This window comes from Canis lupus, chromosome 26, assembly GCF_003254725.2.
Source record: "Canis lupus dingo isolate Sandy chromosome 26, ASM325472v2, whole genome shotgun sequence".
Lineage (NCBI taxonomy): Eukaryota > Metazoa > Chordata > Mammalia > Carnivora > Canidae > Canis > Canis lupus.
Genome location: NC_064268.1, coordinates 14,797,233 through 14,822,587, shown reverse-complemented (window position 1 = coordinate 14,822,587; position 25,355 = coordinate 14,797,233). Strand labels below are relative to the sequence as shown.

The window sequence follows — 25,355 nt, the reverse complement described above, 5'->3', positions numbered from 1 at the left end:
CCTGGGGACCAGCACTGTTCAGTAGGACTTTTTTTTTTTTTTTTTTTTTTTTTTTTATTTTTTTTATTGGTGTTCAATTTACTAACATACAGAATAACACCCAGTGCCCGTCACCCATTCACTCCCACCCCCCGCCCTCCTCCCCTTCTACCACCCCTAGTTCGTTTCCCAGAGTTAGCAGTCTTTACGTTCTGTCTCCCTTTCTGATATTTCCCACACATTTCTTCTCCCTTCCCTTGTTTTCCCTTTCACTATTATTTATATTCCCCAAATGAATGAGAACATATAATGTTTGTCCTTCTCCGACTGACTTACTTCACTCAGCATAATACCCTCCAGTTCCATCCATGTTGAAGCAAATGGTGGGTATTTGTCATTTCTAATAGCTGAGTAATATTCCATTGTATACATAAACCACATCTTCTTTATCCATTCATCTTTCGTTGGACACCGAGGCTCCTTCCACAGTTTGGCTATCGTGGCCATTGCTGCTAGAAACATCGGGGTGCAGGTGTCCCGGCGTTTCATTGCATTTGTATCTTTGGGGTAAATCCCCAACAGTGCAATTGCTGGGTCGTAGGGCAGGTATATTTTTAACTGTTTGAGGAACCTCCACACAGTTTTCCAGAGTGGCTGCACCAGTTCACATTCCCACCAACAGTGTAGGAGGGTTCCCTTTTCTCCGCATCCTCTCCAACATTTGTTGTTTCCTGCCTTGTTAATTTTCCCCATTCTCACTGGTGTGAGGTGGTATCTCATTGTAGTTTTGATTTGTATTTCCCTGATGGCAAGTGATGCAGAGCATTTTCTCATGTGCATGTTGGCCATGTCTATGTCTTCCTCTGTGAGATTTCTGTTCATGTCTTTTGCCCATTTCATGATTGGATTGTTTGTTTCTTTGGTATTGAGTTTAATAAGTTCTTTATAGATCTTGGAAACTAGCCCTTTATCTGATATGTCATTTGCAAATATCTTCTCCCATTCTGTAGGTTGTCTTTGAGTTTTGTTGACTGTATCCTTTGCTGTGCAAAAGCTTCTTATCTTGATGAAGTCCCAATAGTTCATTTTTGCTTTTGTTTCTTTTGCCTTTGTGGATGTATCTTGCAAGAAGTTACTATGGCCGAGTTCAAAAAGGGTGTTGCCTGTGTTCTTCTCTAGGATTTTGATGGAATCTTGTCTCACATTAAGATCTTTCATCCATTTTGAGTTTATCTTTGTGTATGGTGAAAGGGAGTGGTCTAGTTTCATTCTTCTGCATGTGGATGTCCAATTTTCCCAGCACCATTTATTGAAGAGACTGTCTTTCTTCCAATGGATAGTCTTTCCTCCTTTATCGAATATTAGTTGCCCATAAAGTTCAGGGTCCACTTCTGGATTCTCTATTCTGTTCCACTGATCTATGTGTCTGTTTTTGTGCCAGTACCACACTGTCTTGATGACCACAGCTTTGTAGTACAACCTGAAATCTGGCATTGTGATGCCCCCAGATATGGTTTTCTTTTTTAAAATTCCCCTGGCTATTCGGGGTCTTTTCTGATTCCACACAAATCTTAAAATAATTTGTTCTAACTCTCTGAAGAAAGTCCATGGTATTTTGATAGGGATTGCATTAAACGTGTATATTGCCCTGGGTAACATTGACATTTTCACAATATTAATTCTGCCAATCCATGAGCATGGAATATTTTTCCATCTCTTTGTGTCTTCCTCAATTTCTTTCAGAAGTGTTCTATAGTTTTGAGGGTATAGATCCTTTACATCTTTGGTGAGGTTTATTCCTAGGTATCTTATGCTTTTGGGTGCAATTGTAAATGGGATTGACTCCTTAATTTCTCTTTCTTCTGTCTCATTGTTAGTGTATAGAAATGCCACTGACTTCTGGGCATTGATTTTGTATCCTGCCACGCTACCGAATTGCTGTATGAGTTCTAGCAATCTTGGGGTGGAGACTTTTGGGTTTTCTATGTAGAGTATCATGTCATCGGCGAAGAGAGAGAGTTTGACTTCTTCTTTGCCAATTTGAATGCCTTTAATGTCTTTTTGTTGTCTGATTGCTGAGGCTAGGACTTCCAGTACTATGTTGAATAGCAGTGGTGAGAGTGGACATCCCTGTCTTGTTCCTGATCTTAGGGGAAAGGCTCCCAGTGCTTCCCCATTGAGAATGATATTTGCTGTGGGCTTTTCATAGATGGCTTTTAAGATGTCGAGGAATGTTCCCTCTATCCCTACACTTTGAAGAGTTTTGATCAGGAATGGATGCTGTATTTTGTCAAATGCTTTCTCTGCATCCAATGAGAGGATCATATGGTTCTTGGTTTTTCTCTTGCTGATATGATGAATCACATTGATTGTTTTACGGGTGTTGAACCAGCCTTGTGTCCCAGGGATAAATCCTACTTGGTCATGGTGAATAATTTTCTTAATGTACTGTTGGATCCTATTGGCCAGTATCTTGTTGAGAATTTTTGCATCCATGTTCATCAGGGATATTGGTCTGTAATTCTCCTTTTTGGCGGGGTCTTTGTCTGGCTTTGGAATTAAGGTGATGCTGGCTTCATAGAACGAATTTGGAAGTACTCCATCTCTTTCTATCTTTCCAAACAGCTTTAGGAGAATAGGTATGATTTCTTCTTTAAACGTTTGATAAAATTCTCCTGGGAAGCCATCTGGCCCTGGACTCTTGTGTCTTGGGAGGTTTTTGATGACTGCTTCAATTTCCTCCCTGGTTATTGGCCTGTTCAGGTTTTCTATTTCTTCCTGTTCCAGTTTTGGTAGTTTGTGGCTTTCCAGGAATGCGTCCATTTCTTCTAGATTGCCTAATTTATTGGCGTAGAGCTGTTCATAATATGTTTTTAAAATCGTTTGTATTTCCTTGGTGTTGGTAGTGATCTCTCCTTTCTCATTCATGATTTTATTAATTTGAGTCTTCTCTCTCTTCTTTTTAATAAGGCTGGCTAATGGTTTATCTATCTTATTAATTCTTTCAAAGAACCAACTCCTGGTTCTGTTGATCTGTTCCACAGTTCTTCTGGTCTCGATTTCGTTGAGTTCTGCTCGAATCTTTATTATCTCCCTTCTTCTCTTGGGTGTAGGATCTATTTGCTGTTTTTTCTCTAGCTCCTTTATGTGTAAGGTTAGCTTTTGTATTTGAGTTCTTTCCAGTTTTTGAATGGATGCTTGTATTGCGATGTATTTCCCCCTTAGGACTGCTTTTGCTGCATCCCAAAGATTTTGAACGGTTGTATCTTCATTCTCATTAGTTTCCATGAATCTTTTTAATTCTTCCTTAATTTCCTGGTTGACCCTTTTATCTTTTAGCAGGATGGTCCTTAACCTCCATGTGTTTGAGGTCCTTCCAAACTTCTTGTTGTGATTTAGTTCTAATTTCAAGGCATTATGGTCCGAGAATATGCAGGGGACAATCCCAATCTTTTGGTATCGGTTCAGACCCGATTTGTGACCCAATATGTGGTCTATTCTGGAGAAAGTTCCATGTGCGCTTGAGAAGAATGTGTATTCAGTTGAGTTTGGATGTAAAGTTCTGTAGATATCTGTGAAATCCATCTGGTCCAGTGTATCATTTAAAGCTCTCGTTTCTTTGGAGATGTTGTGCTTAGAAGACCTATCAAGTATAGAAAGAGCTAGATTGAAGTCACCAAGTATAAGTGTATTATTATCTAAGTATTTCTTCACTTTGGTTAATAATTGATTTATATATTTGGCAGCTCCCACATTCGGAGCATATATATTGAGGATTGTTAAGTCCTCTTGTTGAATAGATCCTTTAAGTATGATATAGTGTCCCTCTTCATCTCTCACTACAGTCTTTGGGGTAAATTTTAGTTTATCTGATATAAGGATGGCTACCCCTGCTTTCTTTTGAGGACCATTCGAATGGTAAATGGTTCTCCAACCTTTTATTTTCAGGCTGTAGGTGTCCTTCTGTCTAAAATGAGTCTCTTGTAGACAGCAAATAGATGGGTCCTGCTTTTTTATCCAGTCTGAAACCCTGCGCCTTTTGATGGGGTCATTAAGCCCGTTCACATTCAGAGTTACTATTGAGAGATATGAGTTTAGTGTCATCATGATATCTATTCAGTCTTTGTTTTTGTGGACTGTTCCACTGAACTTCTTCTTAAAGGGGAATTTTAAGAGGCCCCCTTAAAATTTCTTGCAGAGCTGGTTTGGAGGTCACATATTCTTTTAGTTGCTGCCTGTCTTGGAAGCTCTTTATCTCTCCTTCCATTTTGAATGAGAGCCTTGCTGGATAAAGTATTCTTGGTTGCATGTTCTTCTCCTTTAGGACCCTGAATATATCCTGCCAGCCCTTTCTGGCCTGCCAGGTCTCTGTGGAGAGGTCTGCTGTTACCCTAATACTCCTCCCCATAAAAGTCAGGGATTTCTTGTCTCTTGCTGCTTTAAGGATCTTCTCCTTATCTTTGGAATTTGCAAGCTTCACAATTAAATGTCGAGGTGTTGAACGGTTTTTATTGATTTTAGGGGGGGATCTCTCTATTTCCTGGATCTGAATGCCTGTTTCCCTTCCCAGATTAGGAAAGTTTTCAGCTAGAATTTGTTCAAATACATATTCTGGCCCTCTGTCCCTTTCGGCGCCCTCGGGAACCCCAATTAAACGTAGGTTTTTCTTCCTCAGGCTGTCGTTTATTTCCCTTAATCTATCTTCATGGTCTTTTAATTGTTTGTCTCTTTTTTCCTCAGTTTCCCTCTTTGCTATCAACTTGTCTTCTAGGTCACTCACTCGTTCTTCCACCTCGTTAACCCTCGTCGTTAGGACTTCTAGTTTGGATTGCATCTCATTCAATTGATTTTTAATTTCGGCCTGATTAGCTCTAAATTCTGCAGTCATGAAGTCTCTTGAGTCCTTTATACTTTTTTCTAGAGCCACCAGTAGCTGTATAATAGTGCTTCTGAATTGGCTTTCTGACATTGAATTGTAATCCAGATTTTGTAACTTGTGGGAGAGAGGACTGTTTCTGATTCTTTCTTTTGAGGTGAGGTTTTCCTTCTAGTCATTTTGCTCAGTGCAGAGTGGCCAAAAGCAAGTTGTATTGGGAAAAAGAGAAAAAGAGAGGAGAGAAAGAAGGAAAGAAAAGAGAAAGAGAAAAAAAAAAGGGAAGAAAAAGAAAAAAAAAGAAAAAAAAAAAAACGAAAAAAGAAAAAACAAAAAAAAAAAAAAAAAGAAGAAAAAGAGAAAGAAAAAGAAAGGAGAAAAAAAAAGGGGGGTGGGGGAAGGAAACAAATCAAAAAGCAAAACAAAACAAAAACAAAAACAAAAACAAACAAACCAAAAAAGAACCACCGGGGAGTATCTTCTGATTCTGTGTACTTTAAGTCCCTTGGCTTCTCCTGGAAGTTGTCGGTCTAGCTGGTGTTCTGGGGGAGGGGCCTGTTGTGCTGATTTTCAGGTGTTAGCAGTTGGGGGAGCTGCTCTGCCCCTGCCTGGTGCAGGGCTCGGTGGGGGTTGTTTACTCCGTGAGGCCGCAGGAGGAACAGCCCCAGTGGCGGGGCAGCTCTGGAAACCTGGAGTCAGCTCCGGCAGGAACTCCGTCTGCAGGGCCTGGAGGCTCCGGGCGGGGCCGCTGATGTGCTCAGCTGGGGCAGGAGCGTCCTTGCTGTCCTGGGCCCTCCCGGCCTCTGCCTGTCCCGGGGGAGGCGGGATCCTGGGCTGTGTCCCGGCGCCCTGTGCTCCGGAGCCTGCGCTGGTGGATTCGCGCTCCCGCCCCGCAGCCCCCTCCGCGGAGCCGCCGCCGGAGCCCCTCCGAGCTGCTCCTGGAACCGCGCAGCCCCCTCCGCACGGAGCCTCTTCCTCTGCCCGAGCCCCTCCGAGCTGCTCCCGGGGCCGCGCAGCCCCCTCCGCGGAGCCGCCGCCCGAGCCCCTTCAGCTGCTCCGGGTCCCGCCGGGTCCCCCCGTGCGCGCTGCAGCCCTTAGGGAGCTCGGCGCACTCTCCTGGGCGCGCAGTTGCTGTTACTGTCCCCGGGAGCCCGAGGGCATCCTCGCCCTCCTGGGTCCTGCTCCAACTCCCCGCGAGCCCCTTTCCGCCCGGGAAGGTCGGTGCAGCTCCTGCGTCTCCGGGACGGGGCTCTCCTGTCCTGGGGACACTCGCCCCGGCCTCAGCCCGGCTCCTCGCGGGCCCCTCCCCCTTGGAGGCCTTTGTTCCTTTACTTCTTTTTCCCCGTCTTCCTACCTTGATAGATGCGCGAACTCTTCTCACTGTCGCATTCCAGCTGGTCTCTCTTTAAATCTCAGGCCGAATTCATAGATTTTCAGGATAATTTGAAGGTTTTCTAGGTAGTTTGGTGGAGACAGGTGATTTGGAGACCCTACTCTTCCGCCATCTTGCTCCTCCCTCTCCAGTAGGACTTTTTTGATGATGGAGATGTTCTATTCTGTGTGGTTCCATACAGTGGCCACCCACCACATCTGGTTCTGGAGCCCTTGAAATGTGTGTGGTATGATGGAAGAACTAAGTTTGTAATGGAATACAATTAATTTAAATGCAAATAGCCACACTTAAAGGCCATTGTGGCTAGTGAGAAATGCAAAGATGAATGAGGCCCACATCCTTGGAGATGTAACACTTAGCCCAGGAGATAAGTTGTGACACAACTAGTTTGTGCTAAGGATCTATTTCGGGGTATGCTCACTGGGCATGATGTTTCTCTGATACCCTGGTTCTGTAATCCCTAGAGCCAGCTCAAGGGCTGATCTTAGAGCCTGTGACTAAGTCCACATCCTCTGGTGTTTTTCAGTTCCCCCTCCATCAGCCCCTCAGTGTTGGGCAGAGATGTCACAAGGATCGCTCATGCTGCAGCTCACCTGTCGCTGGGACGGAGGATACCCAGACCCAGACTTCCTGTGGACAGAAGAGCCAGGAGGTGTGGTCGTGGGGATGTCAAAGCTGGGGGTAAAGATGCTGAACCAGTCCCAGCTGTCAGATGGCAAGAAGTTCAAGTGTGTTGGGAGCCACATAGTGGGGCCGGAGTTGGGAGCCAGCTGCGTGGTACAGATCAGTGAGTCTGGATTGCCTTGTCTTGGGTTGGGGTCCACCCATCTTTATTCTGAGAAAACCATCTGCAAGGTCTGGGAGAGAAATCCCAAGATGTCACAGTGAATTGAATGTTTCTTCTTTTCTTTTATGTTTCCTTCCTTTCAAACTTTAAAGATGCTTAACCAAGCTTTCTTGGTTCTCATCCAAACTGTTTTCCACTTGACAAATACTAATTAAGCGCTTGCTACATGCCAGATACAATTTCTAGGTATTGGAGATGGAGCCTGAATGATATGGGTGTGGTTCACTTATTAGCTATCTCCTATTATGTAACAAACACCCCCAGACTTAATGGCTTAAAACAACAAATCGTTTGTTTATCCTATGATTTCTGTGGGCCAGGAATTCAGACAAGGTACAGTGAGGATGGTTTGCCGTGGCTCTATGATTCCTGGGTTTTAGCTGCAAGACCTAGTTGGGAGGGTTGAAATTGTCTGAAGGACCTATTTCCAAGGTGCTCACCCACACGCCTGGCAGGTGGCTTCTTTTCCACATGGGCCTCTCCACAAGGCCCCTTGTCTGTCTTTACAACATGGTGCTGGCTTTCCCCAGAGCAAGTGATGCAAGAGGGAGCAAGCCAGGCAGACACTAGCTATCTTTTCTCTGAACCACCCAGCTTCAGTAGTCACAAGGCATCCCCACTGCCTATTCTGTTCATTAGAAATGAGTCACTCATTCTGGCTCCACTTTCAAGGGGAATGGATGGAATTGGGCTCCACTTCTTTTTAAGATTTTATTTATTTATTTGAGAGACAGAGAGTGAGAGAGAGAACATGAGCAGGGGGAGCAGCAGAGGGAGAAGCAGGCTCCCTTCTGAGCAGGGAGTACCCCGGGATCATCATCTGAGCCAAAGGCAGATGCTTAACTGACTGAGCCATCCAGGCACCCCTGGGCTCCACCTTTTTGGAGGGAAGAGTGTCAAATAATTTTTGGATATGTTTTTGTTTTTGTTTTAAAGATTTTATTTATTTATTCATGAGAGGCAGAGGCACAGGCAGAGGAAGAAGCAGGCTCCCTGCATGGAGCCCGATGTGGGACTTGATCCTGGGACTCCAGGATCACACCATGGGCCAAAGGCAGGCACTCAACCGCTGAGTCACCCAGGCATCCCTTGAAAGTGTTTTTGAAACCACGACCATTCCTCTTTCATAGAGCTCAAATTCTTTTGTGTGGGGTGGGGGGTGAAAAGAAGGCAAAAAGTCCAAACACAAGTGAGGTAGGTTCAGATAGTGATAATAATTGTGAGGAGGATAAAGTGGGGTGTGTTAAAGACTCTTCCTAGGGGGCAGGGAGATCTCCTTGTGGCAGTGGTATTTTGAGCAGAGGCCTGAAGGATGAGAAGGATCTGACCAGGTGGACCGAGTATTCCTGGCAGAAGGAATAGCAAATGCTAAGGCCCTGAGTTGGAAATGTACATGGCACTTGAGGAACTGAGTGAAGGCCAGTGTAGCCAGAGTATTATACATGAGGTACCCATAAGGCTAGATGGCTGTTGTGTATTGAATTGTGTCTCCCTAAAAAGATCTGTTCAAGTCCTAGTCCTGGGTACCTGCAGATGTGGCCATATTTGGAATAAGAGTCTTTGCAGATTTCATTAAGTTGAGGTCCTACTAGGTTAGGATGGTCTCTATTCCCCTGACTGGGATCCTTACAAGAAGAGGGACATTTGGACACAGACACATGGGGACAGTGCCGCATGGTGTTGGAGGTAGGGACTGTAGTGCTGTGTCTATAAGCCCGATATGCCCATGATTGCTGGTGATGACTGGAAGCTAAGACGGGGCATGGGATGGTGTCTCCCTCAGGAACCTCCAAAGGAATCAAGCCTGCTGACACACTGATTTCAGACTTTTGAGTTTCTGAGCTGTGAGAGGATGGATTTCTGTAGTCTTATGATGCCGAGTTTGTGGTACTTTGGTATAGCAGCCCCAGGAATCTAACACAATAGTAAGCAAGGACAGAGAGTGTTGGGTTTTGTTGGCCATGCTGAGGGTTTTCCTCACAGTTTATCAGGATAATCCTCAGAGATGTGGCCATGGAGAGCTGGCCTGCTGAGAAGTAAGCCTTGCTATATTCCAGGACATGCTGGTTTTCTCAGGCAAGTGGCATTCCCATGGTTGACACTCCCCCACTGACTCATTCAGCAAACATGCCCCGAGTGTCTCATCTGTGTCTGGTACCTGGCTGGTCTTGGGCAACATAAGAGACCAAGATTCACTTTCTGCATTAGAATAGGGCTTGGCAAACTGTGGCCCATGGGCCAAATCCAGCCCAACTGATACTTTGCAATTTTAGTTTGAATGAGATATAATTCCCATAACCTCAACTTCACTATTTCAAAGTGTCTAAGGTGGTAGTTTTTAGTACATTTACAATGCTATATTACCATCACCACTATTTACTTCCAGAACATTTCCATTACCTCACAAAGAAGCCCTCTACCCACTGGCAGTGACTCCCTTCTAGAAAGACCATGTGAGAGTACTTAGTTCCCTGTGTTTCCACTGACCTTGAGTGTTATCATTAATTTTTTAGACTTTTTTCCTATTTGCTCATTAAGACATGGCGTAACTATTTCGATTTGGGTTTCTTTGATCCTAGCAGAGTTGACAATATTTTATGCTTACTGGTTCCCTATATCTCATCTATGAATTATCTCTTCATGTCTTGTCTATTTTTCTATTAGGTTCATCTTTTCCTATTATTCCCTAGGAGTACTTTTTCTCTTTTTTAAAGATTTTATTTTTTTTTATTTTTATTTTTTTTAAATTTTTATTTATTTATGATAGTCACACACAGAGAGAGAGAGAGAGGCAGAGACACAGGCAGAGGGAGAAGCAGGCTCCCTGAAGGGAGCTCCATGTGGGACTCGATCCTAGGACCCTAGGATCACGCCCTGAGCCAAAGGCAGACGCTCAACCGCTGAGTCACCCAGGTGACCCCCTAGGAGTACTTTATATTAACTTTGTCAGTTAATTTCATAGAACTATCATGCGTGTCATAGGTATTTTTCTGTCCTCCTTGGCTCCTAAACTACATTTATGCCTCATTTCTGCTGGTGTTCAGCAATTTCTGATTTTGAAGGTCACCTCTGTCATAACCTGCTTTTTTTAGGTTTCTGGGCTCTGAAGTTCTTTTCCTGTTTCCAAATCATTAACATGTTGTTTTCCACCCTCCCAATAACCTGCAGGTTAGGACAGTTTGTAAGTTGCAGATGTGACATGATATGAATGGACTCACCCAAGATCACCCAGCTTTGGGTGACTGGGCCAGCACTTAGCCCAGGGTGGTCTGACTCCAGAACCCTTGCCTCCCTTGCGAACCCCCTTCCTTGGGACCTAATCCAGCAAATCTTCCTGGGCAAGAGTTATGTACTCAGCATGGCACTGGGCACTGTGGAGGAATACCGAGTCCTGACCTTTGAAGGACGTGAAATTTACTTGGAGAGAGAAGTCTGAGAAACATGAAATAGGGAAGTGGCTGTATCACAAGGATAGTGACATCAACAGTTATTGAGTGCAAGGTGCTGCGCTCAGTATTTGCCACACAGTATCTTGCTTGTGCTCACAACCACCCTGTGAGCTGAGTGTTCCTATTATCTTTGCATAGTAGTTTCCTGGGGCTGTTGTAACAAAGCACCACAAACATGGTGGCTTAAAACAACAGACATTTATGCTGACCTAGCTCTGGAGGCTAGAAGTCTGAATCTGAGGTATTGGCAAGGTCGTGTGGTCATTGAAGGCTCCAGGGTAGAACCCTTCCATGTCTCTCCTGGCTTCTTATGCCACCAGGTGTTCTTGGCTGGTGGCTGCCATCCCTCTCATCTCTGCCTTTGTCTCCATGTGGCTTTCTCTATGTGCTTGTCTCTCTCTCTGTCTTCTTCTATTGTAATATGATGTCAGTCACTGGGCTTAGGGCTCACACTAAACCCAGGATGATTTCATCTTGAGATCCTTATCCAGTTACATCTGCAAAGACCCTGTTTCCAAATAAGGTCGCATCCTGGGATTCCAGGTGGATGTGAATTTGTGGCAGACGCTGTGTGTTCCCTTTTACGGATGATGGAGCAGAGGCAATGGGCTTGACCTAACCTCTGCAGCAGGAAGGAGGACACACGCTCACTGTGGTGTCTGATGAAGACTTCTGAAATGGGCCATGGACAGGAAGTCCCAGGACATGACTAAGTAAGCGACTGACCTTGAGAGAGGGGGAGATGGCAGAGGTAGGTGACAGGTTTGGTGTTATTTCCTCCATCCCTTAGTTTTTTCTGCAGATCCTGAGTCGCCATTCCTGTGGCTTCTGAGACTTGGCCAGTAATTTGAATCTAAATATGTGCTCAGAATTAAGAAATATGTCTGGAGGAAAGAGCTGACTAGAAAGGAAACAGGCACAAGAGCCTAGAACCTTCCTGACTCTGACGTTGTCCAGTTATCCCCTGTCCCTTCTTGGTCACATGGGCCCAGAGCATTTCAGCCTTGCTGTCCATCCAGGTCACCTGGGGGTCTGGTTAAAAGGCAGATTCTAACTCTCTATGTTTGGGATGGGCCTGAGATTCTGCATTTCTAACCAGCTACCAGGAAGTGCTGATGCTGCTGGTCCAGGTACCGTACTTTGAACAGCAGAGCCCTTGGGGAAGAAGGAGTCTCTAGATCATTTCACTTGGGAGGACCAGTAAGTCATTGAAAAGTAATGTTAGTAGTGCCTGGCTGGCTTAGTCTGTAGACCATGTGACTCTTGATCTTGGGGTCGTGAGTTCAGACCCCACATTGGGCATAGAGCTTACTTTAAAAAAAAAAAAAAGGAAACGTGATATTAATGCCCACCTTTGGGATGCAGAACAGTGTAGTCCCCAAAATGATGAAAAGGGATGCTTTTGGGGATTCGTGCTGCCTACACCTTTCTTTGAATTGTTGGTAGCCTCTATGCTGAAGAAAACCACTCACACCTTGGTAAGCGGAAGCACTAACCAGCCCCTGATGTAAAGGCCCTTGTTTTGTCCATCTCTTACAGATGTAAGGGCCCTGCATGCCACCCACCTCCACCTTTTTTTTTTTTTTTTAAGATTTTATTTATTTATTCATGAGAGACACATTGAGAGGGAGAGGCAGAGACATAAGCAGAGGTAGAAGCAGGCTCCCCGCAAGGAGTCCAATGCGGGACTCAATCCTGAATCCTGGGATCACCTCTTGAGCCGAAGGCAGCCGCTCAACTGCTGAGCCACTCAGGCATCCCCCCACAACCTCCACCCTTGACTCCACCCCTGCACGCAGCATCCCACCCTTGACTCCATCCCTGCACGCAGCATTGTCTTAAGTGAAAGAAACTCTTTGAATTTCTAGATGCCATACCAGCCATTTGGGTGATTTGGCTTTTTGAGGGTGAAAGCTCAAAAGGGGCCACCAGGTGGATAGTTTGTTTTGCTTTTTATACAGGGTGAGGAGGCCATTTCTCAAACTTTGGTTTGGGGGCCCCTGAATTCCAACATACTGATGAAGCTTGTCACTGCTTCAGGCTTTATGACCCCAAAGGAGATAGGAAGAGGGGAAGGTATGATTTAGCAACATTGGAGGACCTCATGGTTGATCCAGAAAGGGGCGTAACACATGAGTTTCCTGAGCAAACCTAGGTTAAGAGGATTCTCTTGCTGACCTGATTTAGGGGGAGAGGCTCTGAGCTGTTCCACACTCCCAGCTTGCCCTCCACATGCATTCATTGCCCCTTCTCTCCTCCCAGGGTGCCAGCAGTGAAACCCTAGATTGTCTCTTGGAACAACTGCTGGTAGGAAGCGTGGGGTTTCATTCTCCCAGGCAGGAGCTCAACATGCCACTTGGTATCCTTCAGCTGCCAAAAATATAGGCTTAATATATCACCCAAGATGAATTTTAGACCGTTCCCAGGAGGGCGTATGTTTTGGGAAAAGGCTTCTGCCATAAAGAGAATAAATGGATCGCTGGAGGAAACATTACAGTTCCCTGTGTCCCACTCGGATCAGACCCCAAGACCATGGGGATGCTTCGCTGTCTAGGACAGACTTGTGATAGACAGACTAATGCTACCCACACAAAGATGTCCATGTCCTAATCCCTGTGACTGTTTTACCTCACATGGCAAAAGAGACTTTGCAGCTGCGATTAAGATCTCGAGATGAGAGATTATCCTGGATTATGAGGGTGGGCCCCACGTCATTACAAGGGTCCTTCTAAAAGGGAGGCAGGAGGGTCAGAGTCAGTAGCAGGAGACATGATGACAGATTGAGGTTGGAGCTATGCAGGGAGGGGCCAGGAGCCAGGGAATGCAGGTAGTTTTGGAAAGCTGAGAGAGCAAGGAAATGGACCCCTCCCTGGAGCCTCCAGAAGGAATGAGCTTTGGCAACACCTTGACTCAAGCCCCATAAGATCATTTCCAGCTTCTGGCCTCCACAACTATGAAAGAATAAAAATGTTTGTTGTTTTAAATCTCTCAGTTTGTGGGAATTTGTTACAGAAGCACTAGGAAGTGAATACAGCTGCCTTACTGTCCCCTCGAGTGCTCTTGGCAGGCTCTGCACCCATTTTTTTTTTGTATGAGCGATGTGGCTATGGAAGCCTATAGCATAGACGTGAGGGGTGTGGGCTACAAAAGCCTGGTATAGTCTGGGCTTATAAGAGTAACCAACTCTGAGCACCTGGGTGGCTCAGTTGATTGAGAGTCCAACTCTTGATTTCAGCTCAGCTCATGATCTCAGGGTTGTGAGACTGAGCCCCACACCTGGCTCTGCCCTCAGCTGGGAGTCTGCTTGGGATTCTTCCTCTCCTTCTCCCTCTGCCCTTCCCTCCCTGCATACCCCCCCACCCCCGCTGTTTGCATACTCTCTGAAATAAATAAAATCTTTAAAAAAAAAAAAAAGTAACCAACTCATCCTGGTTTGCCCAAGACTTCTCTGAAAGCACCATATCTCAGGAACCCCCTCAGGCTTCAGCAAACTAGAACAGTTGGTTACCCCAGATCCTCAGTGCATACTTACCTGGTTATATGACTTGAGCAAGTTATATAACTGTCTGTGGGTCTCAGTTTCCTCACCTGCAAAATGGGGTCAATAAGTTTAATAGTGCCTAGCCCATAGTAGATGCTAAATAAATGTTAGCTGTTATTATTAAATGACACCAAGCACAGTACAGAAATTCCTGGAGCTGCTTCATTAAATATTCTTTTTCTTAATTAATTAATTGAGAGAAAGAGAATGAGTGGGGGAAGAGGCAGAGGGAGAAGCTGACTCATAGCTGAGCAGAGAGCCAGTTGTGGGGCTTGATCCCAGGACCCTGGGATCATGACCTGAGCTGAAGGCAGACCCTTAAATGACTGAACCACCCAGGTGCTGGGAAGGTAATAATAATCTTTTTTTTTTTTTTTAAGATTTTATTTTTTTATTCATGAGAGACACACACAGAGAGAAAGAGGCAGAGACATAGGCAGAGGGAGAAGCAGGCTCCATGCAGGGAGCCCGACATGGGACTCGATCCCAGGTCTCCAGGATCAAACCTGGGGTGAAGGTGGTGTCCTTCCAGCCACCCGGGCTGCCCAGGTAATAATATTCTTGAAAATTTCAGGCCACAGCTTGAATCTCCCTGAACATTTGTCTTTCTTTACCTTCTGATCACCAGGGAGCCCCTCCCTTCTCTCTGAGCCCATGAAGACTTGCTTCGTGGGGGGCAATGTGACACTCACCTGCCAAGTGTCTGGAGCCTACCCCCTTGCCAAGATCCTGTGGCTGAGGAACCTCACCCAGCCTGAGGTGGTCATCCGGCCCAATGGCCACTATCTCATCACGCAGGATGGGCAGAGCTCTACTCTCACCATCCGCAACTGTTCCCAGGTTGTGGATGAGGGCTACTACGTCTGTCGGGCTGAGAACCCCGTGGGGGTGCGAGAGGTGGACATCTGGCTGAGTGTGAAAGGTGAGTGAGGGAAGTGGCCCCAAAGTAAGATGTTTGAGAGCTTCAGAGGACCTGGCACTGGCATAGGGAGGGATGGTTTGGTTCTTCCCTATACTCAGGTCACTGCCATCGGGAAGCAGGTATATCTGCTTGAGTGTGACTTGATGGGGTGGAAAAATTATTATCCAGTCCTAAATCTCTAACACTGCATAGGGATAAAGAAATAATTTGGGCAGCCCCGGTGGCTCAGTGGTTTAGCACCGCCTTTGGCCTGGGGTATGGTCCTGGACACCCAGGATCGAGTCCCATGTCAGGCTCCCTGCAAGGAGCCTGCTTCTCCCTCTGCCTGTGTCTCTGCCTCTCTCTCTGTCTCTCATGAATAAATAAATAAAATCTTTAAAAAAAAAAAAAAAAAGAATTTTTGTTGGGGTACCTACCTAGCTCAGTTGGAAGAGCATGCAACTCTTGATCCCAGGGTGGTGAATTTGAACCCCGCATCGGGTGTAGAGATTACTAAAAAAATGATAAAATAAAACTTAAAAAACAATAACTTGTTACATGCCAAAGAGTATGTATCAAAAATGTATTTTAAAAATATTAAAAATGTGAGTCATGAAGCCTGATAGTAAGGATATCTGAGAAATGCCATCCTGCTTAACATACAGAGCAGTGCCCACAATGCTGCAGTTATTTGTAGGTAGCATGGCCAGATTTAGAAAATGACAACAAAGCTAAAACAATGCCCACTTGATTTGCATTTCAGAAAAAACAAAGACTTTTTTTTTAGTCTAAATATATCCCACATTTTACATGGGACATACTTATGCTAAGACATGATTCATTGTTTATCTGAGATGTAAATTAAATGGTCATACCATATTTTTTCAGGCAACCCTACCTCTAGACCCCTTTCTAGTCTCATCCTGGGCCTCCTGAAAAAAGATAAGTACTATCCTGAATTTTTTTTTAAAAAAGATTTTATTTATTTATTCATGAGAGACACAGAGAGAGAATCAAAGACACAGGCAGAGGGAGAAGCAGGCTCCCCGCAGGGAGCCCAATGCGGGACTAGATCCCTGAACCTCGGGATCACGACCTGAGCCAAGGGCAGACACTCAAGGCGTCCCTGAATTTTTTTAATTCAAGAAGCTTTACTACATATGTGAAATGCTTGCTGCTTCCACTCCAGACTTTGTTCCCAGGATTTACTCATGCCACTGTGTAAATTATACTTACCTCTTCACTACTGTAGGATTATCTACTGTGTTGTGATTCCACAACTAAGTTACTAATTTTCCTGCTGATGGACCTTTGTATCGTTTCTGATTTTGTTGTGATGAACAAAAGTGATGCTATGAAAATCTTCTACCCAGCTCCTTGTGTACATATACAGTAGGTTCCCAGGCCAGTATTTCTCTAGGATATATGCAGAAGGAAGAGAAAGGAAGGATTATGCACATTTGTATCTTCATGGGATAATACCAAATTATTTTCCAAAGTGGTTGTACCAATTTCTGTTCAGAACATCAGCATTCAAGAGTGTCGAGTTTCTCCATATTTTGGCTTTGAGGTTTTGTGATTTAAGTGGAATCTTACTGTTCTGATTGGCCCTTCTATGGTTACTAAGAAGATTAAGCATTATTTCATGTTTATTTGCTATTTGTGTTTCTTCTGTGAAATAACACATTTATGTCTTTTGACATCTTCCCCTTTCTTACAGATATGTAGGAGTTCTTTAGAAATTCTGCATACTAATTCCTTATAGTTTTACATGTTAGAAATATCTCCTTTTAGTTTGTTCATCTTTTTTTTTTTTTTTTTTTTTTTTTGCTTTCTTTCTGGTATCCTTTGATTAGCATTCTTTTATGTAGTTGATTTTATGAATCTGACCTCATTAGTTTTTTTTATGTCTCAAGAAATCTTATCTCTGCCACACCATAAAGATACTATCCTATACTTCTAAAAAGTTTTAATATTTTGCCTTTCATAGTTAAATCTTTGATCTGTCTAGAATTGATTTTTGTGAATGGTATGAGGATCAAGTTTCTCCCTGGCCCAATTTTGGATAGCCATTTATTACAGTACCATTCTTGAATAATTCCTCTTTTATTGACTAATCTGTTATATATCAAATTTTTTTTTATGTGTAGACTGTTCTTGGATTCTTTGTTCTGTTCCCATTCATCACTGTTTCTCATAGCCCCAATAGCCCCCATTTTTATTTCTGTGGCCTTATAAAGTCTTGATGTCTGACAAACACATGGAGATTTTAACTTTCCTTTTTTTTTTTTTTTTTAATTTATGATAGTCACAGAGAGAGAGAGAGAGGTAGAGACACAGGCAGAGGGAGAAGCAGGCTCCATGCACCGGGAGCCCGACGTGGGATTTGATCCCGGGTCTCCAGGATCGCGCCCTGGGCCAAAGGCAGGCGCTAAACCGCTGCGCCACCCAGGGATCCCAGATTTTAACTTTCCAATGTTCTTTTGCATCACATGCTTCATTTGCTACCCACAAACTGTCAGAGGGAGGGAAATGAGATATTTATCTTGCTTTATGGAGAGGTCATATGCCTTGCTGAAGATCATGGAACCAAAATAGGACTAAGATCCAGGCAGAGGAAGGGAGGGAGGTGTTGCTCTTTTACCAGCATGTGTATCAGGTGGAAGAACCAGTAGTGTGATTTGTCTTTGCAGAACCTTTAAATATCGGGGGAATTGTGGGAACCATCGTGAGCCTCCTGCTGCTGGGACTGGCCATTATCTCAGGGCTTCTGTTGTATTATAGCCCTGTGTTCTGCTGGAAAGGTAAGGATTTCTTGGGTCCCCCCTTCGTTTACCTTTTAGGCTTCTTGAAAGGGAGTGGGTGGGGGAAGGAGGCCCCTGTTGTGCTCCCACCTCACATCCCGTTCCATAGGCTTCTTCACTGGGTCCTGGTGTGCAATAATGAATAACTTAAGTATCATTCCTGAACACCCTGTCTGTCACCTATCACATTGGGTCAATTTTTCTCAGTTGTCAGTTCTTTTGTAAATGTTACATTAAAAACTTTTGTGAGGCTGAAATGGATGTTACTGGATATTAATTTTTTTTCCTTTCTCCCTTCAGTAGGAAACACTTTCAGGTGAGTGTTCCTAGAGTCAAGTCAAAAACCCATTTCCATGATCTGTCTTCACTGCCATTTTTGTTTTCTTTCATAAAAGCAATAACAGCAGCCACTGTTAAAGACCTGGCATGAGCCAGACACTGGTGCAGAGGCTTCACTGGGCATTATTAGAAACTCTTTTGTAATTTCTTCAGCCTGGTGGTGGCACCTGCATTTTCCCAATAAGGAGATGGACGCTCAGGGAAGTAAAGTAATTTCTGCAAGCTCACCCAGGAAATGAATGGCAGTGCCTGTGTTTGGATCCAGGTCTAAGTGATTCCAAAGTCTATATGTTCTTTTTTCAATGCCAGACCTCAGGGCAGGGCACCTTGCTGGGCTCTCATTGAAGCATAAAGACAGTGTGTATGCCGTGAGCCCAGTCATTTGTGCCTTTATTTAATTTTCTAAAAAGGAGCTGAAAAGAATAAGTCATAGTCTTATAGCATGTTTTAGAAGATTAGTCTGAGCATGCCCAGAAGCCCCTTCCAAAAGGAAATCTCAGAATGGGTATGTGGGTGGCTCAGTTGGATAAGCGTCCAACTCTTAATTTTGGCTCAGGTCATGATCTCAGGGTCGTGGGATTGAGACCTCAGACTCAGTGCTCAGTGTGCTCAATGTGCTCAGTGTGGAATCTGCTTGTCCATCTCCCTCAGCTCCTCCCCCTCCCTCAGCTCCTCCCTCAGCTCCTCCCTGTGCTTGTGCACTCTAGCTCTAAAATAAATAAATAAAAACTTAAAAAAACAACAACGGGGGAACCAGCCCCCTAGGGGCAAGGTAACTAAATGGAATTTGTGTATTTTTTTTAAGATATTATTTATTTATTCATGAGAGACATGCAGAGAGAGGCAGAGACACAGGCAGAGGGAGAAGCAGGCTCCATGCAGGAAGCCCGATATGGGACTCGATCCCAGGACTCCAGGATCACACCCTAGGCCAAAGGCAGGCGCTAAACCTCTGGGCCACCCAGGGATCCCCAGGAACTTGTGTATTTCATTTCCTAAGGAGATCCTGGGTTAGAGCAAAGAACTCTTCTCTTTGTTTCTCTTAACCAGTTTATAAAGGGATATTACAGTTCTGGGGTCATCTTTCATGGGAATATGTTACCTTTACTGCCCTGTATTTGAGGGCCATCTTCCCAGGGAATCTTTCATTCCCCAGGCTTATTTCTCACAGGAGAAGGCAGCAAGGCATAGTGGAATAACACTTTGGAACTAGTGGACCTGGATTCAGATTGCGCCTCTGCCGTTCCCAAGCCCTATGTTCATGGAAAATCCCTGACCCTGTCTGAGCCTCTGTCTCCTCATTGGTTTTCCAGAAGGAGACTGTGAAGATTACAGGAAAATTTAATGCTCCTAGCATTGTGACTGGCCCATCACATGTGTAAGAAATGTACAGGTTGATTGGGTAGGCAGAGCCAGCAATGAACTGGAGAAGAATTAAATGCTAACCCCCTGGGCATGGACTCCCAAGTGCAATCATAGTTCATGGCTTGCGGGGAGGAAGAGGACCTTACCTGGGCCTTGAATAAAGAGTAGGAGGTGAAATTTCAGTAAGTAGAGAAGTAAGGGGCATTTTAGGAAAAGAACACAGCATTCGTGTACGAGCTGCAGGGGGAACTAAAATGGTAGGTCCCTGAAACAAAAAGTCCTACTTGCCCAAGGAGCAGGGGGGAGTAATGAAACCCACCTAGGATGATATGTGATTTCTGTAGGGATCTGTGGCAGCATCTCTTTGAGAGATTATAGCCACAATGTTCTCTCTTAACCGAGCTGAATGCACAAGAATTTTCCATGTTACAAAAGAGGTTGCCATAAATCTAGTGTTTTCTATTTGGCGAGGGCTGATGTTAGAGAAAAATGGAGTACTGTCTTGATTATTTCTCTCCCTTTGGAAATTAGGGGGCAAGACATGGGTGATGTCATGGTTTTGGTGGATTCAGAAGAAGAGGAGGAGGTAGAGGAGGAAAATGCTGCAGAAGAGGAGGAGGAAGAAGAGGAAGAAGCAAACGAGGGGGAGGAGTCACCAGAAGAAATCCCTAAGCATGGTCACATTCATAGAGTGACTGCACTGGTGAACGGGAATGTTGACTGGATGGCCAATGGTCTCCAGGCTTTGCAAGGTAAGCTCTTTTTCTTTCAAAGCACTCTGCTGGGTTGCAGTGGGATTCCCAGTGAGCATCTCTCTATGAGGTGTGTTTCATTTTTGTTGTGTTTTGTTTAAGATTTTATTTATTCACAAGAGACACAGAGAGACAGAGACATAGGCAAAGGGAGAAGTAGGCTTCCTACGGGGAAGCCTGATATGGGATTTGATCCTGGGACTCCAGGATCATGACCTGACCAAAGGCAAATACTCAACCACTGAGCCACCCGGGTGCTCTGAGTTTCCTTTTTTTTTTTTAAAGGGTGGGGAAGTTAGTTAACGTTTAATCTAGGATCTACTGTCAACTCCGGACACTACAATTAAACTGGCAAACATTTATCAAGGCCTTGCTCCAGGAAGGGCACAATATTGGCATTGTTAGGAGAATATAAAAAGACCGATCGTAATTGTACACAGAGAGCTTTACAAGATCAGTTAGAGTGTACCGAGGAACACTTGGGGAAAATTAAAGTGGAAGCAAGATTTAACCGTCACTGTGAGAGAACATAGAGAAACCGTCACAAGGAGGAATCTGATTATTGCCAGATGAATGATCGGCTTAAAAATAACAGGACCTCAGAGAGGTGAATGCCTTGAGGGGCTCTGCCTTGGTCAGGAGAAGCTAAATGGCGGAAGGAGGAGATGAGGCAAGTCTTTCAGGACAGTTGAGTTTGAAGAAGCAGAAAGGCAAGAGAGTATTCCAGATGAGGGGAACGGCACACACCAGGTTTATGCAGGGTAGATAGCATCAAGCACGTCTAGAGGATTCTGAGTGAAAGAACAGGAGAAAAGGGGAACATGCATCTGCCCCACCTGCTCCCCCATGACTTCCAGTTCTGAGGCCGACCAGTAAAGAACTGGCAGGTGCAGTGATTGCAAACTGAGGGTGTAGATAGAATGACCTCTCGCTGAGCTCCCTCAGATGCGGATCTGCTTTTCCCTCCTCTCCAGACAACAGCAGTGAGGAGCAGAGTGATATCATTCAGGAAGAAGACAGGCCTGTTTGAACAAGAGAACTGTCCTCCACGATCCTGTCCTAAAAGCTTGGAAAGCAATGTCGAAGATGAGCTTTTCATTCTGCTTTGACTTGACTTGTGCCCCTGCCTGAAGGCTTAAAATGGTTTGGGACTCTCAGCAAAACAAAAAACAAAAAAACATGGATTTTCTCCCCCCCGCCCCCGGCCCCCCGCAAATTGGCTTGATTTGCTGTAAGTTTTCTCATGGATGTTAACAAGTGTTGGGGATGGGTAGCCAATAGGGGAAAGATGCATTTGCCCCCTGAGGTGCCTGTTCCACTGTGACTTCTGGCTTCATCTTGGTTGATGCTGATGCGGAGGTAGCAGGAGCAGGAGGAAGCACTTGACTTCCAGGCTCTCAGTGCACTATTTGTGGTCTGGGAGTAGCTTGCCCCAATACACAAGGGAATAGCATGCAGTGATAGAGACGCCTCCTTTGTCACTGCGCAGGGAAGCTGGAAAACCAGACATCCCCTGGAAAAGGTTAAGGAGGTGTCAGCCACTGATGCTAGTCAGAGGGAGGCACTTTGGCTCAGGTTCTGGAGCTGGAAACACCTAGGCTTGAGAGTAGGCCTTGTCACTTGCTTGTTCCTGGGCTCCGGCACGTTGCTTTACCCCTCCCTGGGCCTCTGTTTCCTCATCTGTAAAACAGGTGAAGTGATTACCTGCCTTATGGCACAGTGGGGACTGAATGAGGTATCTGTGGATGTGAAAGTGTCCAGGAGGTATTCAGTAGACAATTTCTTACCCTCTGGACTTTGCCCTCTCTAGTGGAAGAAACAATGTCAACTGTAAATTAGAAGCTGTTGCCTGGGTCTCTTGTTCTTTATAGAATGGTTTCAGAGGAGAGCATTATCAGAGCTCTCCTGACCATATTTGCTTCCCTGGAGGTATATAATTCTTTTCAAAAGAGGTAGGGGCCCCTAAGAGGAAGTGCCTTTCATTAGAACCTCTCATTTTGCAGAGCTTCATACTAATACAAAAGCCTCTTAGGTGATACCCTGGTAGCTTTCAGACTCTCCCATTCTCCTCTTTTTTCCTGTGGCTCCGAAAGAAGGCAGGAGAAATGTTTTGCAATGGAGTATCTGGTGATAAGTACTCCCTGGGCAGACTAGTTCATCTGGCCTCAGTTTCTCCATCTTGGAAATAGGAATGGGAAAAGTTGCTTCCTTCCTACTGCTTCTCTACACCTTATGAGGATGCATTGATCAATAATACTAAGTTTTGAATTAAATCAAATAACATCTGATGAGTTTAAGCTGTTTCCAGATCCCTATACAGCCCAGAGATTTTTCTTCTCTGATTTCATCCAAGCCTCTTAAATGTCAGAAACCTAATAAGGGTGCAAAAGACGTATGCTGAACATGAAAATCTGACTTGACTTTGCACTTTTTAATGCTCATATCCTGCTTAATAGGCAAGACCTAGGGCTTCAGAGAGAGCTTCCTTTCTCCAAATAACAGGGACTGGGATTCAGGTAAGATAAGAAACTGGTTATCTGCAGCCTTCCCCTGCAGCTGTGGTGTAGAGGGGGTCTATTTTCTTGGATGAATGAAAACGCTGTACTGAGCAAATCTCTAGAAGTGAGCCCTGTCCCCAGCTTGGAGCCCTGTGGATCGCAGGAGCTGACTGCACTTTCCACCCCTCAGGAATAGGTGCGAACTGCAATTCTTGCGTGCTCAGGCTTCTGTTGCCTAGTACTTCCTGTACTTCATCCCTCTGGATGGCTAAATTAGTGTTTTAGAACAGGAGACTTGAGTTGCTTCTAAAGTCACTGAACTCTGAGCTCATGTCCCTTTAGAATCTTCTGTGATTCTGTGAATTTGAGAGTTCACTCTACAGAGTCAACCATATTTAAAAAAAAAGAAACAGGAAAAGAAGTCCCTAGATACGAACCCAGAGAATGATTTGAAAGATGACTGAGATGCTTTCCATAACTACTTCTTCTCTTGCATATGCACCTGATGATGGGAAATCTCTGGAGAAGGATTTTTCCACTAGCAGTTGGGGGCTTCCAGGTCTTATTGCCAAACACTATAAACCCTAGGTTAGCTGAGCCACAACTTCTGTCGCTTGTTTCTGAGCCCTGTGTGTACATCGATATAGCTGGGCCAGTTAAGAGCACAGGTACTGGCGGTCTTCAAGTTTTAAGGATTTTTAAAGAATTAGGGCTTTCTTTTAAGATGATCCAACCCCAAACTACAAACATGTTGATAGTGGGTTACAAACTGTGTGGCAAAGTCCAAGTTGTTACATTGTGCTGTTACACAATCTTATCTGAATGTATTGTGAACTCCAAGATCTGTTTATCAGGACCAGGAAGATAAATACTTAAGGGCTATCACAACTGACATTTCAGAAGGCAATCCTGTGGCTTTGAAATTAGTTCTAATTCTCACAAGCACATACAGGCCCTATTCCTGCAGATAGCCCATGATGAAAAACTTCCATAATGCATGCACCGAAATCTGCAAAATCATCCCTGCCAGGTAAAATTTATTGTGATGCAGGAAGTACCAACTGGTAATTCTCACCACGGACTGACCAGGAACTGTTGCGAAGAAGAATGAGCAGATCCCTCTGCATTATTTACATTTTAATATTTGGTGTGTGATGGGGGTGGGGGGAATGGGCAAGAGAAATTTATTCTGAGGTATAATATGGATTTTTTAAAAAAGATTATGGAATAAAGTTATTTTTAAATAAATGCTTTCATGATCTTGATTTAGATTTGATTAGTAAACAAAGATTTGGAGAAATGGATTTGCCTCCCCTTGTTGTTGTTTTTCTTTTTTTCCTACCTTTACTACCAATACTTACCTGTATTGGTGATGATAGCATTCTCATTGCCATTTTATTGTTTGTACATACTCTCACACTCACTGAGACACCTGCACCTTTCCTGATCTGAGAAACTTGTTCTTCCATTTTTAAAAAAATTATTTATGAATGAGAGACACAGAGAGACTCAATCCCAGGACCCCGGGGATAACGACCTGAGCCAGGCCTGACTGAGCACAAGGCAAATAAATGCTCAAACACTGAGCCACCCAGGTGCCTCTTCTCCATTTCTTTCCCCCCCCCCGCATACGCATGGTTTTGGTCAGACTGCATGCTTTCTAACATGAAAGGACTAGGGTAGCAGTCTTCAGGGAGAAGAACATGGATCTGCTTGGACTGTCTGAAATGATGAATGCTATCAGCTGTCCTGTAGCTCTGAGCGGCCTTGGAGTTCTTCACCGCACTCAGCTAACTGCAGCCCCTATAACATCTACACATCCCTCCAGATTTCCTGCTCTAGACCTCAGTGCTTAGAGGAAGCTTTCAGTCCCCCTCTTAGGTCATTCCTCCTCCCACCAAACCCGCTTTCTTTACTGCGCTCCAGGTTGCCTCTGCTGCCCCCCACTTTGCTCCCCAGCTCTTCTTATTCCCTAACAAAACCCTTAACCTCAGTATCCCAGGTTCCTTTCAACCCAGCCCCTCCCTTTGACTATGTGTGGGGTTTTTTTTTTTGTTTTTTTTTTTTGTTTTTTTTAATTTTATTGATTCATGAGAGACAGAGACACAGGCAGAGGGAGAAGCAGGTTCCCTGTGGGGAGGCCGATGGGGGACTAGATCTCAGGACCCCGGGATCACGACCTGAGCCAAAGGCAGATGCTCAACCACTAAGCCACTCAGGTGCCCCTATGTGTGGGTTTAATCCCCCCAAGAAGGTTCCTGAGCCCCCACCGTGCCCCTGTTTCACTTCTCTCCGTGCAGTCCCCCAACACCTCTTTCCGCGACCTCCAGCCCTCCCGGGTCACACCCATGTTTACCCAGCTTCTCCATTTTTGGACCCCCGCTCTTCTGGGATCCCCCCCTCTTTTGGTCCGGCCCGCTGCCTCTTTCCTCACCGCCCATTTTAACCCGGACACGCTCGTTTTCACCCTCCATTTCCCGCTGGGCTGGTCTTTTTCTGGTTCCCACGCTTTAGAAGCCGGGGCGCACCCCGTCCTCTGGTCCTCGTTCATTCCCAGCCCCGGAGCTAGGCTCCTCCGCCACGGCTCCCGTGTAACCTCCGAGTCCCCGGCCCC

At 45.0% G+C, this 25,355-nt stretch overlaps 1 protein-coding gene and 1 long non-coding RNA gene across 6 annotated transcripts in view; one reads left to right on the top strand and one right to left on the bottom strand.

The window, feature by feature from the left end:
• VSIG10 (V-set and immunoglobulin domain containing 10) overlaps positions 1–23,989 on the top strand; it is a 43,157-nt gene extending 19,168 nt beyond the window's left edge. For 3 of the 5 annotated variants that reach the window (XM_025474122.3, XM_049101802.1, XM_025474120.3), the window contains 6 exons: positions 6,772–7,032; positions 14,711–15,004; positions 17,677–17,787; positions 18,088–18,103; positions 20,023–20,243; positions 21,218–23,989. In XM_025474122.3, coding sequence (XP_025329907.1) covers positions 6,772–7,032; positions 14,711–15,004; positions 17,677–17,787; positions 18,088–18,103; positions 20,023–20,243; positions 21,218–21,273 — 959 coding nt within the window. In that variant the 3' untranslated portion in view covers positions 21,274–23,989. Of the gene's footprint in view, positions 1–6,771; positions 7,033–14,710; positions 15,005–17,676; positions 17,788–18,087; positions 18,104–20,022; positions 20,244–21,217 lie in introns of those variants that run through there. The other 2 variants (XM_025474123.3, XM_049101801.1) reach the window with 2 other exon arrangements.
• Positions 6,971–15,507, bottom strand: LOC118352453 (uncharacterized). Its single transcript, XR_007406166.1, has 3 exons — positions 15,421–15,507; positions 14,074–14,129; positions 6,971–7,102 (listed from the first exon to the last, which is right to left on the bottom strand). It is a non-coding gene; the product is annotated as an uncharacterized LOC118352453 (long non-coding RNA).
• Positions 23,990–25,355: the final 1,366 nt, after the last annotated feature.